The sequence below is a fragment of the Colossoma macropomum genome, unplaced genomic scaffold (genome assembly GCF_904425465.1).
Source record: "Colossoma macropomum unplaced genomic scaffold, Colossoma_macropomum, whole genome shotgun sequence".
In the NCBI taxonomy this organism is placed as follows: domain Eukaryota; kingdom Metazoa; phylum Chordata; class Actinopteri; order Characiformes; family Serrasalmidae; genus Colossoma; species Colossoma macropomum.
The window spans coordinates 15,022,924-15,036,713 of NW_023494796.1; the positions used below are offsets into that span (position 1 = coordinate 15,022,924).

Here is a 13,790-nt window from a genome sequence, read left to right on the forward strand (position 1 = left end):
CCCATCAGATAAACAGCACTAAAGCGTTTATCTTTGAGAGGAGAAAATCAAGCTCCACTCTTGATTCAGATCCCAAAAAAATTCACAGCCATCCTTCCACTGTGAGAAGGCAACTCAACACTATGAGTCTGAAAGGATGTGTAGCTGTCAAAAAGACCTTACTGAGAAAAGGAAATAGACAAAAAGTAGACGTTTTCAAATCATTTAAAGAAGCTGTTGGTGTTCTCAGAACAAAGTCCAGACATCAGCATCACTGAATGTGTTTGATTATTGTAATGCACATTGCACCCTCACTTTTCTTTGAAAAATGTAGATGTAGCTTTTGATAGTCATTATCTATCTCTCTCTCTCTTTCTCTCTCTCTCTCTGTCTCTTTCTTTCTCTCTCTCTCTCTCTCTCTCTCTCTCTCTCTCTCTATCTCTCTCACAGCTGGGCTTCTGCTGACTTTGATCTAGCTCAGATCAGATTGATCGTGTATCAGGATTGTGAAAGAAGAGGTCGGCAGGTTCTCTTTGACTCTAAAGCTATACGGAAGCTGGACCCATCAGAACCGGTAGGTAACTTTGTGTGTGTGTGTGTGTGTGTGTGTGTGTGTGCGCGTGCTGTTTCAGAAGGAGTCACATGTTCTGTAATCCCTCTTGCTTGGATCTCATGACAGGTGTGACTGATCCGATAACTAGGTCAAAGAGTTTTGCACCCGTGTGTGTGTGTGTGTGTGAGGGATGTGTGTGTGTGTGTGTGTGAGGGGTGTGTCAAATTAGCATCTGTTTCCCAATGTTTCTGATTTGGTCATATTCTCTCTTTAATTATAGATATAGTTCTATAGTTCATCACAGTGTAGTTCATTTCTAACTATTGTAACAAATTGTACAAATCTCAGTTCCAAAGAAGTTGGGACAGTATGTGAAATGCTAATAAAACCAGAAGGCAGTAATTAATACATTATGTTTGACCTGTGTTAAATTGAAAACCATACCAAACAAAACAAGACATTTGATGTTTTACCTTAAGTTGTTTGCTCTGTGTTACATAATTAGTTACAAATTCCTTTTAATAACATGTCAACTTTGTGGGGAGTGAAAACAATTGATCTAGTTTTGAAAGTAGATTTTTGATAATTCTCCAAGTCTTCAGCTGTGCAAGCGTACAGAGCCTTCGTTATTGTGTTTTGCGGTTCATAATGCACCATGCCTTTACAATGGAGGACAGTTCTGGACTGCAGGCAGGCCAGTCTAGCACTCCCACTCTCTGATTACACGTCCATGCTGTTATAATATGTGCAGAACGTTTTTTGGCATATTCATGTTGAAATTAGCATAGACGTCCCTATAAATGTCCTTGGTCGCTGAAACCAGTCCTCAGTAACCCGCAGACAGTCCACATTTTTGCTCCTTCCCAGCTTGCATATTGCAAAAATGTGGACCGTCTGCGGGTCACTGAGGACTGGTTTGAGAATAAGGCAGCCTGTGATGCTCCAAATTGTTTAAGTACCTTTCAGCATTAATTGTGCCTTCACAGGTGGGCACTAAAACAGACCCAGGCTTTTGAACTTTGTGCTGGTAACAATCTGGTGATGGTCTTCAGTACAGTTAAAGTACAGATCACCGCAATCAGACTTTATAACTTTTTTTTTTAACTGACTACAAATGCCAGCAGCCCTTACAATGTGTGACCATTCATTGTAAAATGGACTAAAAGAAATCTGAATGTACATTGAGGATAAACGTTTTCCTTCTGTTACACTGCTGTTACCGTAGTAACGTTTTGGATACGTTATATACATTGATAACTCCTACAATGTGGATTTAACAATTACAAACTTATCTATATTTTATGTTTTATTCCGTATTTACAGAACAAGTGAATAAAATTACATGTTGGTCAGGTTATCTGCCTGAGATGTGATCTCTACTTTTGAAATATGATGAATTCTGGATGTGAATTTTATTATAACTTCATTTTTAATGTTCTACCACATTCTCAGTCATCTTAGGATCATCTACAGCTCTGTTCATCATTCTGGACACAGCTAACATTGTTTACAGCCTTCTACTGATTATATGAAACCTATGATGTACAGGACGGGCAGGTCAGAACCATTTTATGTGTTTATCTGAAACCAAAAGGTGGTTTACTGTTGTTGAAAATTCCAAACTTTTGAACAGTGGGCTAATGGAATAAATTGTGTCTAAAAAAGCACCAGCTGCTCTTTACACTGTGTGCACACTGGATAATAAATGGCCCAATAGAAGTAGTCCAAAATTACTTGTAGGAAAGTCTTGTAACAATAATTTTCACGGAAAGCTAAGAACATTTTTCCTTCTACTGGAAAGGACATTTTTAGAAATAGGAAGTGTTGAAATGCTGATATGATATACAGTCATATGCAAAAGTTTGGGTTCCCCTGGTCAAATGATGTTTTGTTGATTTTGCAAATGCAAATGAGTTAAAACATCCTCCACAGAGAACTCACTTCTGCACATTTTAATATACAATTACTGTTTATTTGCTGACATTAACATAGCTTTAACATAATAATGAACATTATTTTGGGGGGGGCATTAAAGGCATGTGTAAAATTGTCACATTTTATTTTTTGTAATATGTTAAACTCAGCAAATAAAAAGAAATTAAGTACAAAAAATGCCTTATTTAAGTTCCTTGTAGAGGATATGTTAATTCATGTTAACTTACTTAGGAAATTAACAAACTAGTCTTATATACTGACTGTCCTGTTTGTTTTGCAGTTCTTAATCTGTAACATCTCTAGATTCTTGTAGACTTTAAAGTAAACGAGAAGTTGTGACTTGGTAAATCGTGTTTTTCTCTGAAATTCTCTGTAAAAGGTCAGTTTACAGATATTGCTGAATATCTCTCTGTGGATTGTGGTCAGAACAGAATGTGGTTAATGGTCAGTTGTTGTGGTCACATGAGGGTCTGTTTGTTCAGTTCTTAGGCTCTGCCAGAGAGAGGGGGTGTGAGTGCTTGTGTGTGTGGTACATTGCTATCTCGTCGTACCGTGCAGAGCTCTTATCTTGCGCTGCAGATTTTAATTGCCCACGTGCTAAGCCACTTTTTGTTACATGCTAAGCCACTTTTTATTATTGTAGAACTCCAAAGGCTTTATAATACCTTGCAGAAAGTGTGTTGAAGTACTTTCTGGCTAAAGATGTTAATCTCTGCTAATGCAGATTATTCGGTCTGCATTTTATTCTTTGCAAACCTGGAGTTTTCTTTATATAAACCATCATATTTTGGGATTTGTGGATTTTTGAGATTTCAGTTTTTTAGTAGGTTTTTTCATATCAAAATTGGTATTGTGTTATTAAAAACAGTCATTTGGGTTGTGGCCTGAAGCTTAACTTTAAATTGCACGTCCCATTTGTGCTTATGGGAGCAAAAGATAAAAATAACTGAAGGAAGATGATGTTAATTGTTTGTTATTTATGATATGAACTTGATGGTTGGAGTCTAAATGCTAGCCAGTGTAAAACCACCAAGATATGACTGAAAATTAAGACCAGCCCAAACAGCATTTTACAGGCTTTGAGTACATGTCGTCTCTGTCATGTTTGTCATGAAAATGATAATGCAGCCCTCCATCACCTCTCGCTGTCTCCATTGCATCTAAAGTACTTCACTTTGCCTAACATGGACACCAGACTGATTGCCACACTTCCTCTCATACCACCTTATAGGCCACCTGACTTATTTAGCTGCATCATGCTGTGAGTTCAGGGCTTTGTGTGCAAAAAAAGGCTTTGGACCAGCTGGTATAACAGAAGTACTTTCCAAATTTTAGCAGCATCAGACTGTCTGATGTTGCCGTCAAGGCGTGTCGGAAATACCGTATTTATAAGATGAGGGCACATGAACGCCACCACAATGTTGTATTTACTAGTGGGAGACTTGAATTTATTGATGAACCCCAAGTTTCCAAGTTGGGAGCATGTAGGCGAAAAAGCAATGGCAGCCACTGCTAAACTGGTTGGAAGTTCTTCAGCAGCCACACATTAACCCTGCAGGTTAAAAACGTCTGCACACAAAATTACAAATAAAAACACGTCATGTGAAGCTTGGAACTGGTTAAAATCATTAATCATCTCATTAGCATCCTCTGCTTATCTGTTCATTTCAAAAGCAATGGCAGCCACTGATAAACTGGTTGGAAGTTCTTCAGCAGCCACACATTAACCCTGCAGGTTAAAAACGTCTGCACACAAAATTACAAATAAAAACACGTCATGTGAAGCTTGGAACTGGTTAAAATCATTAATCATCTCATTAGCATCCTCTGCTTATCTGTTCATTTCAATAACTGAAAATAAAGACTCTCTTTAGTGACAGAAAAACAAAAGTAAACAAAAAAGCAGCACATCTATCATGTCTCCAACCAAAAACACTTCAACACAGATCTTGTTGTACTAACAACCTCTGAAGTCCGAAGTAGGAACTTCTAAGGAGGACACTGGGCAGCATAAGACATGTATGGGACACACTAATGAGGCAAATGACTTTTTAAAGCTCAGTGAAGCTGAACTTGCCTTCTTATTCAGAATTCCCATTCCACCTTAAATGGTGCAGGTACATTCAGGCACCTGTTATTTTTTTGAGCTGACATGGATACTTGGTATTAAATGATTGTACCTTTGACTAAACTAAATTTTATTTATTTATTTATTATTAATGCTGTACTATAAATGGTTTGGGGATTTGGAGACCTCTCTGGTGGAAATGTGTAATTGCAGGCAACGTGCAGAAGAACATTTGGTAATGTGGGTTGTGCTTCAGACGAGTCTGATGATTGCGAGCATGTTGAAAGAGAATTCAAAGAGAACTCAGTTGAAACTTAGTGAAGATTGTGTCTTCGGCAGATGTAAATGAATTATCTACTGTTGTCATCATATCTTCATCAGCATAATGTTGATTTTGCGTTTGAGACCTAAACATCAAGCTGGACCTTTGTTTTTAGCCTGTGCATGTGATATTAATATGTGAATACGAACTAGATCTGAAAGCTCCTGTGAAATCCAACCCACACCTCTTTTTAATAGTTATTGCAGGCCTAGCAGGGTGACTTGAAGCAGCGCACCCACACTACATATTAGCTTTGCAACGAACAAGTAGCAGTGTAACAAATAAATACTAGAGCATTTGAATTATTCGGCCCAGACACCTCCTGAGCTGATTGGTTGTTTTACTTGCAGAGTGCAGAGGAGACGAAAGCCACACCTACCCGAAGTGGCGCATGCCAGATCAGCAGCAAGGCCAGCCAGAAAGAGACTCCGCCTACATATCAGGCAAGTTTATAACACAAACACATTACCTGTACTATATGCCTGTGCTATACGATAGTCTAAGTGTGTATGTATGTATGTATGTTTAGTACACAAGACCAGCTTCAGACGTGAATATGCTTGGGGAGATGATGTTTGGCTCAGTTGCCATGAGTTACAAGGGTTCAACATTGAAGATTCACCATATCCGGTAAGTGTAAGTGTGTACCAGAAAGTGTGTGGACATTTATCATCATAAATGCTGCCATTTGAAATTATTCTTAATTTGACAAAAGAAATAAACAAAAAAAATCAAAAGAAGATTTAGAAAAATAATGTTTTAAGATGCTAGTTCCTCATACTCAAAGTGTCTTAGAAGCTCTTGCCCAAATAATGAGTTTTATTTTGCGAACTTTTGTCAAAAGCACCTGTAGAAGCTCTTTTGTTTGAGTGGTCCCTGCTTTTCTAAAGCTACTCGTTACTTCATTGCTGTTCAGAAAAATCACAGCCTTTGAAGCACTGTGCATAGCTAAAAGGTTATGCTCGGCATTTGTTCAAAAAGCACTTGACACAAAACTCAAGTTCAGCTCATCCTTCTAGGCAAAAATATACATGCCCCAAAAGAGAAAGTAAAAAATAATCACTAATTTCCTAATTTTTTTTACTTATTATGTGAAATAAGCACTTTTCTCAAATTAATCTCAAAATAATCATTATTCATCATTCATCATCATTATTTTCACTTACTAAGTCAAAGTCTTGAGAAAATAAGTTATTTTGACCTAATGAGTAACAATTTGAACCTATAATTTATAATTAGAAACAGAAAAAGATTAAAAAAAAAAAAAATTTCCCTTCCTGCCTGGCAGAAACAGGCTTCCATACAAAAAACATGTGAGCCCAGCATGTATATTAGTTTTGCGTGAGCATGTTGTAAGGCCTGAGAATAAGTTTGCATTTTGCTTGAAACCTCCAAATATTGTGGAGCCTCAGATGGTGTCACATGGATTTTGGGATGATATGTTTTCTTATTTAGGCTGTTTGTGTTGGGCAGGTCTCCCCCTCAGCTGATGGTCAGTAAAGTTTTCTCCACGCGATACGGCAGTAGCAACACAGGAAGCACCAACACGTAAGTATCTCTTGACTCTTGAGTCATCCCATGTCTGGTCACTGTGCATTAACAACACCATCACAGAACTTTCACTTTCAAGTTTTGAAGAAAATAACAAGAAGAAATTTTGTCGGATCTGCTGTTTGAGTGTTTTGTGAAAGCGCCGGGTACATGGAAATCTGTGAATCTGTTGAACTCAGCCTTTCTCAGATTTGGATAATACAGTTACAATATAACCTCTGAATCCTGTAATTCTAATATTTGAACTGTATGAAGCTCAAATAGTACCAGTCAAAAGTTTGAATACAGATGATAGACCCTTAAGGTAGGTTTCCTGGACATGGATTAAGTGTAGTCGAAGACTAAATTGTAATGTCAGTGATGATTTACCATGAAAACCCTTTTTAGTCCAAGAATGAGCTAATCTAGGTCTAGGTCTAATCTAGGAAACTGAATCTTTATGTCCAGAAGTTTGTAGACACCTACTCATTCAATGTTTCTACTGAAATCAAGGGTATTAATACGGAGTTTGTTCCTCCTTTGCTTCAGTAACATCCTCTACTCTTCTGAGAAGTCTTTAAACTAGATGTTGGAATATTGCTGTGTGGATTTGATTGCATTCAGCCACAAGAGCTCAGTGAGTGAGGTCAGGTACTGATTTTGGTTGATCAGTTCTGGATCACTCCAACTCATCTCTGAGGTATTGGATTGAGCTACATCACTCCAGAGAACTCGGTTCCACTGCTCCACTGTAGCTGACGCTTTGCATTGAGCTTGGTGACCTTAGGCCCCTGTGCAGCTACTCCAGAGCATCCCACTGTATTAGCAATGCTTTCTTGTAAAGATCAAATACGTTTTGTGCGCTCAACTGAATTCCTGGTGCATCTCAGTATCTATCTTCAGTAGCTGAACCCACTAATTAGAAAATACAAATAGAGTGTGTGTGTGTGTGTGTGTGTGTATGCACATTACTGTGCAAAAGTCAGAGACCACACTATATTTATTTAATTTCTAATTCTCAGAACAATGGACTGACCACCCCAGAGTCCAAAAATCAGCATCACTAATTGCGTTTGGGATTACTTGGATTGTAAGAAGTATAAATTTCAACCAAATTCTAAGACTAAACTTTGGGGGAGTGAGGAAAAATCTCTGTGTCTTGATTTGCTAAATTTAATGGCTGTTTTGTCTGGAAAATTAAATACATTTAAAGAGGTCTCTTACTTTTGCACAGTACTGTGTAGTCAAAAAGGTCTTGGCATATGTGGAACTTGCATCCCAGGTGCTTCCTCATATAGCAGATTGCCACGATTGCATATTTAAGGAAAACTTTTCTATAAGCATACATGTCGAGACTTTAGTACAGTATGTTGTCTCAGTATGAAACAGTATCAAACAAAACTCTTAATAAATGAATGGTTTTCAGCTGTCTATCTGTCTATGATGTGACTAGACATGTATTATCCTTTTTCCTTCATTGTTCACTAAATTTGCTTGGTAGTAATCAGATTGTAATCAGATTCAATTGGAACATGATTGTGCTTAACACTCTCTTCCCTGTTTCTCTGTTTAGTCTGCAGGACAGTTTTGAGTCATTTAGCCAGACTTGCCCAAGTCACACCAGTAGCATAGGTAAGACATGCATACACCCGCAATCATATACTTGCTATAGTGTTACATTCATATTCTTTTGCAGTCGACATATATGAGCACACATGTCCACACGCGCACATTAGCCCTGTCACAGTTATTCACTCTAACTTACTCGGTTTAAAAAGGTAAGCTACTGACGTTGGATAATTAGTTTTGGATGACAGACGCTCCAGCTTATCCCTGAGGTATTGGATGGAGCTCCATCACTCCAGAGAATGCAGTTCCAGTGCTCCACAGCCCGGGAGCTTTACACCCCCTTAGCGAATGCTTGGCACTGAACATGGTGACCTTAGACTCATGTGCAGCTGCTCCAGAGCATCCCATTCTATTGGTCAATGCTTTTCTATGGAGATTACACAAGCTGTGCTCAGTTGAGTGCTGATGTCAGCAATGGGTGCACCTTAAAGTACCTCTGTTCATTAATTTTGTATATATATATATATATATGTGTGTGTGTTTATATATGTTTATGTATGTATATATATGTTTATATATGTTTATGTATGTATATATGTGTATATATAAATCCACCTTTTGAAACACTGTGATAAGCACACCTCCAAGATGTGGTACAATCTACTTAGACATTCAGCAGGTTCTAGTCTCAAAGCCAGGCTTCTTCCTTTCTTAGAAGAGTTTAGTGTTTTTGTTGCTCAACATGGCGAAGAACCACCTACTTTGACAGTAACGGGCTGTTGGACTGACATGTAAACGAGGGAAACACAGGCGGTCATTTTTGCATGACTTGTAGGGGCAGGCAGTTTTCACTGGCACATGTGGAAGCTGGTTAAGATGGAATTAAAAGAAGAATGGAGGAATATGAAGAAACCTTAACGGTCAGTGTGAACAGTGTTCCTATTTGAGTAGTTTATCTAACACTGCTGTTGCCCTAGGTTACCCCCTAGGCCCTACTCGTCAGCTCCTTGTTCGAAGTGTATCTTTTTTTGCAGGTGTGTGTCCAGTGTGGATCTGGTGTGAGAAAACGTGTGTTACACAACACACAGATGCAGGCAAACACATGTCCTTGTATTAGTTTGTACTATACTAACAGTTCTTTCCCTTACAGACACAAACCCACCCATTAAACTTCATTTCTAATGGTGTTTTGAGTTTGACTTGCATGCTCTTTTTAGCACCAGGTGGACCACTGGTGATGCACTTGCGTGGTTGTGTGTGTGTGTGTGTTTTTGTTAGGCCTGTCATGAGTGTTATATAATCACCTGGTCACAATTAATTGAGCTGATCAAACTTATTTTCCACAGTGGAAAACACAGTAAAAGAAAGCAGAAAATGCATTTGAGACACATTGTGAGTGAATGACAAAGGTTCTAATATTTGACTGGTGCTGTAACACCTGTCAAGAGCGATAGTAATGCTTGTTTAACCATTGTTTGTTAAGACCTTTAGAGGGAGGCAGTGAGTAAAGGTAATTGATTTGAGCTTGAGCTGTGTCTGTCAGTCAGGAGCTACAAAGTATTGACAACTAGGATGAAAGACAGTTAATCAGCCAGTTTGACTGAGGTTTGTACTGTAATAGTTGCTTACAATGAACAATAAAAGACATTGTCATTTTGCAATTATTTATATGGCAATTAATTGTCAGCTAAAATGTAATGATCAGGACAGGCCTAGTTGTGCTGTGTATGTGTGTGCTTGTTTCATTAGTATCTCTTTTTCTAGTTCACAGTAATCCTGTGGACATGCCAGGCAGAGGACACAGTGAGGACGGGGACAGTGGCATCGCCCGTTCAGGTACACACACACTTTATTCTGATTTATTAGACGGTAAGCAAACAGTCTTTTCTCATAGTTGTGTTAGATAGGCAGGCTGGTATCTTGTGAGAAATCTTGTGAGACCTGAGCGATTTTTGACAAGGGCCAAACCATCATGGCTGGACGACTGGGTCACAGTGTCTCAGAAACGGCAAGGCTTGTGAATAGCGAATTCCTCAGATCTGAAGTCGACCGAGTATCAAAGGGAATATGCTGGCAGCGCCACTTCACAATTTACAGGACTTAAAAGATCTGCTGTTAATGATTTGGTGCCAGATACCACAGGGCACGTTCAGAGGTCTTGTAGAGTCCATGCCTCGGTGGGTTTTTCAGCACATGGAGGTCCAACAGTTTATTATGCAGGTGGTCATAATGTTTTGGTATATTAACCTATGGGAATGTGTATGTTCAACCATTTCTAAACCTCTCATAGCAGTCCAGTATTATTTGTAGTTAACTACCAGCGCTGTATTTGCTAATCAATATGTTAAATCTGCTGTGCTGGTGATGGAATTTAACTAATCCTTGCAGTGGCTGGAGACATCTGGAACAAAACTTTCTTCACACCAGCTCCCAAGACCCACTGATGAAATAAACATGTGTTTAGGATCTTAAGACTTCATATATTTTTTTTAAAAATTAATATAATAAATATAATTGCAATTTCCATTGACTTCTTTTCTTTAGTGGTCTGTTGATCAGCTGGCTTATATTAGCAACACTGGGATATTATAAATTTCTACAGTACACTTCTCATGCTCTACTTTTTCCCAGCAGTTGTTTTTGTGCCTGTTGTGCTGTTGGTAGGACTTTTACTCCTTCAGCCTTATCAAATGTCACTTTCTACCTCACAGCGTCATTAAGCAGCCTGCTGGCCACACCCCTTGCCTCACCTGGCTCCTCCTCTGGCAGTGGCTGTGCCAGCAGTTACCAACGGCGATGGCTCCGTAGCCAAGCAACCAGCCTACAACACGGCCCCATCCCTCGCTGGTGAGTGAAAGTGTGTGTGTGTGGGTTTGTGGGCAGTAAATAGATGTACAAACAGTATTTATGACCACTGGCCTTTGTACAGTCCTGTATATTGATATTTGTGTGCATTTATATATACTTTTTGAGTTATTTTTGAGATTCCTCCTGTAATTCTATGTCAGTGGTTCGCAAGTATGTGCATGCAGGCAGTTTGGTGACTACGCACAGGCTTATCATGCCTGTGGAATCTGTCCAAAATGAGTGTTCTTATTTTGTACAATGAACTAATATTTAGTTAATGTTGCGTTATGTTATATAAATATATAGCCTAAAATTGAGGCTTTAGCAGAAAACAGCTGCCAATTTAACCTTGTTTTTTAAAGTCTACATTGCTGATTGCCTATAGCATTAATTATGTAGACTGTTAATGGTGTAGGCCTGTAACCATTAGCAGTAGTCTTTTAAAAACACTGTGAGGCAGATTTACTAACGTTTTGTGCCGTCACAAACCTTGTTTTGGCATTAAAAAGTGGTTGTCTCGATTTACTAGAAAGGCCCAGCTCTTTAGCGCATGTATGTTCAGCTCAAACCACCAAACAAATGTGTTTTGCAACAAAGTCTCAATTTTTCATTTATCATATCGAAATAACCTTATTTTCTTAGCGTAGTGGCATATTAAATCAAAATAAGCATACTTTCTCAAAAGAGTAGTAACTTGTTCTTTAATTATAAGTCATTATTTTGACCTACTAAGTCAAAATCTCAAAAAAATAAGTCATTATTTTAAGCTAATGAGGATGAATTTGAACCAGAATCATAGTACCTAAGTATAAAACTATACGCTACACTAGTACAGTTTTGAATACACTATTTAGTGCTGCAGTATGCGATTGATGGAGACGGGCTTACATACAAAAAGCATACGACTCAAACACACAGTTATATTGCATTGCTCATGTTAATTAAAAAGTTCACAGTTCATTTGCATGGACATTCTTAGTAGATAAGCTGCTAAATTAGCCACCCCCACCAGCGTGTTGGTATACTGTCTCTTAGCGCCTCTCATAGTAAATCTGGCCCTGCATTTTGAAATGTGTTAAGAAATGCATATTAAAATACAGTAACATTTTAGTATAGGGGGACGTTATTATGCCATTGTGCAGCCCTTTATGTGCCTTATCAATCAATCAGACAAGACACATTTAATGTCCAAATTTTGCTTCTTTAGTTATGCACTAGAGCTACGAGGCTAACATTGCTGACGAACAGGAGAAGTGAATAGTCACCCACAACTTTTCTGAGAATACGTCCCAAAACTTTTCTCAACCCTCTCAAACTGCATTCAGGTCTTCATTACGGTCACACAGACTTGTCTATGTGGATTACAACACAGTAGGAGTTACTGTGAACTATAAAAATAAACAAAGCTTGATTGTGCAGCTGAACTGTTAGGTGCAGTGAAAGGGAAGGATGATGTAACAGTGGTAAAATACTCCTGTCTCAGCTTTTTTGGAATGTGTTACAGGCAACTTGGAACCGGCATATTTTAACTTTGTCAATAAGGTTGAACATCAAATATGTTTTTGTGCTGCTTTCAGTTTGTTTCAGGTCAAACAGAATTTACTGATCATTCCTTTCGGTTTTTATTAGTATTTCATATACTGTCGCAACTACTTTGGGTTTGAGGTTTGTACAATACACAAATAAACATAGAAAAAAGCTTTATTCACCCAGTTATTGCTTAGTAATAACATAGTATTGGGCAACCAGATAATTATTAGCTAAAGAGCATTACAGAGCATTACAATGTCAGTTGCTTCTTAATTACTTGTGACTGACCAATACGCACATTCAAAATGTGACATTAGATAAAAGATTAAATATTTTGTAAGCTATTATTGACAATATCAGTTAGTGATGAAAAGCTTTTTGCTGACCAGATGAGGAAGAGTTTTAGGTTGTGCTTGTTAAGTGTGCAGACCACTCTTCTGTGTACGTGTGTTTGGCAGGAGCACAGAGGAGATGTTCAGTCTGTCTGATGAAAGCTGCAGCTCCAACCCAGCAATGGCTCGGAGGAAGAAGATCGCCGTCAGCATCATCATCAGCCTGCCTGAGAAGGAGGAGGAGAGCCACAGCTTCCAAGAGTTCTTCTTCTCTCACTTCCCTTTGTTCGAGTCCCACATGAACAAGCTCAAGACCGCCATCGAGAGGGTGAGTGCATGAATGCAGTCGTGCCAGCGCTGAGGTCAAAGAAGGCCACATTGTTGACTTTCCAGCATGTGGTTGCTGTGGGACACTGAATCCTTTTGTGTCCCTAAGAATCTGTATGCTCGTCTGGACTTTCCGAACAAGCAAAGTGAAGGGGTGGAAGATATGAACTGATATTCATGTCACATTATTTTTCACTATCTGGACAATAACAAGAACATGATGTCATCACCTAAAATTTGTTGTTGTCATTGTTATTGTTGCAGCCCTTTCCTTTATTGTGCAATTGCTAATATTTTATTAGTGATGTCCTGATCTGATCCAGAGGAATGAATCTTGTATCGGCTATATTAAACCTAATCCCCTCCAATTCTTTGGAAGTTACATAAACGCACGTTATACGCTGGCCTTCGTTAAATAATGGACAGATAAAGACCCTTTTTAGAGTCTTTTTGCTACTACTTCCCAGGAGTGGCATGCCACCTAAAACATAAATACAGTCCCACCAAATTTTTCACTTGCGACTGTTGCTGAAATGTTCTGTTTTACCAAACATGCTGCTTCTGATTTCAGGGCATTCAAAACCAAAAGAAAGTAGAAGGCAATTGTGTGTACGTGCCACAGCAGTGTGAACCACTTAGTGTATTCACAACACTATAAAATGGTTATTTCACATAAATAGTCCGCAAGTAGCCCACCAAAAAAAACTGAAGTGATTTTACTGCAGAATATATAGACTAACAGGTTTCCAGTCCAGACAAGCATACAGTAATCTCTTAACTATAGCTCTCCCCTCTCGC

The 13,790-nt window shown here is 38.6% G+C and overlaps 1 protein-coding gene across 2 annotated transcripts in view; it reads left to right on the forward strand.

Annotated features, from left to right (window-relative positions):
* The window catches only part of fnip2 (folliculin interacting protein 2), a 44,098-nt gene that overhangs the window by 15,690 nt on the left and 14,618 nt on the right, over positions 1 to 13,790 (forward strand). For both annotated transcript variants that reach the window (XM_036582899.1, XM_036582901.1), the window contains exons 2-9: positions 430 to 553; positions 5,208 to 5,300; positions 5,387 to 5,487; positions 6,331 to 6,405; positions 7,961 to 8,019; positions 9,721 to 9,792; positions 10,668 to 10,803; positions 12,792 to 12,993. In XM_036582899.1, coding sequence (XP_036438792.1) covers positions 430 to 553; positions 5,208 to 5,300; positions 5,387 to 5,487; positions 6,331 to 6,405; positions 7,961 to 8,019; positions 9,721 to 9,792; positions 10,668 to 10,803; positions 12,792 to 12,993 — 862 coding nt within the window. The remainder of the gene's footprint in view (positions 1 to 429; positions 554 to 5,207; positions 5,301 to 5,386; positions 5,488 to 6,330; positions 6,406 to 7,960; positions 8,020 to 9,720; positions 9,793 to 10,667; positions 10,804 to 12,791; positions 12,994 to 13,790) is intronic.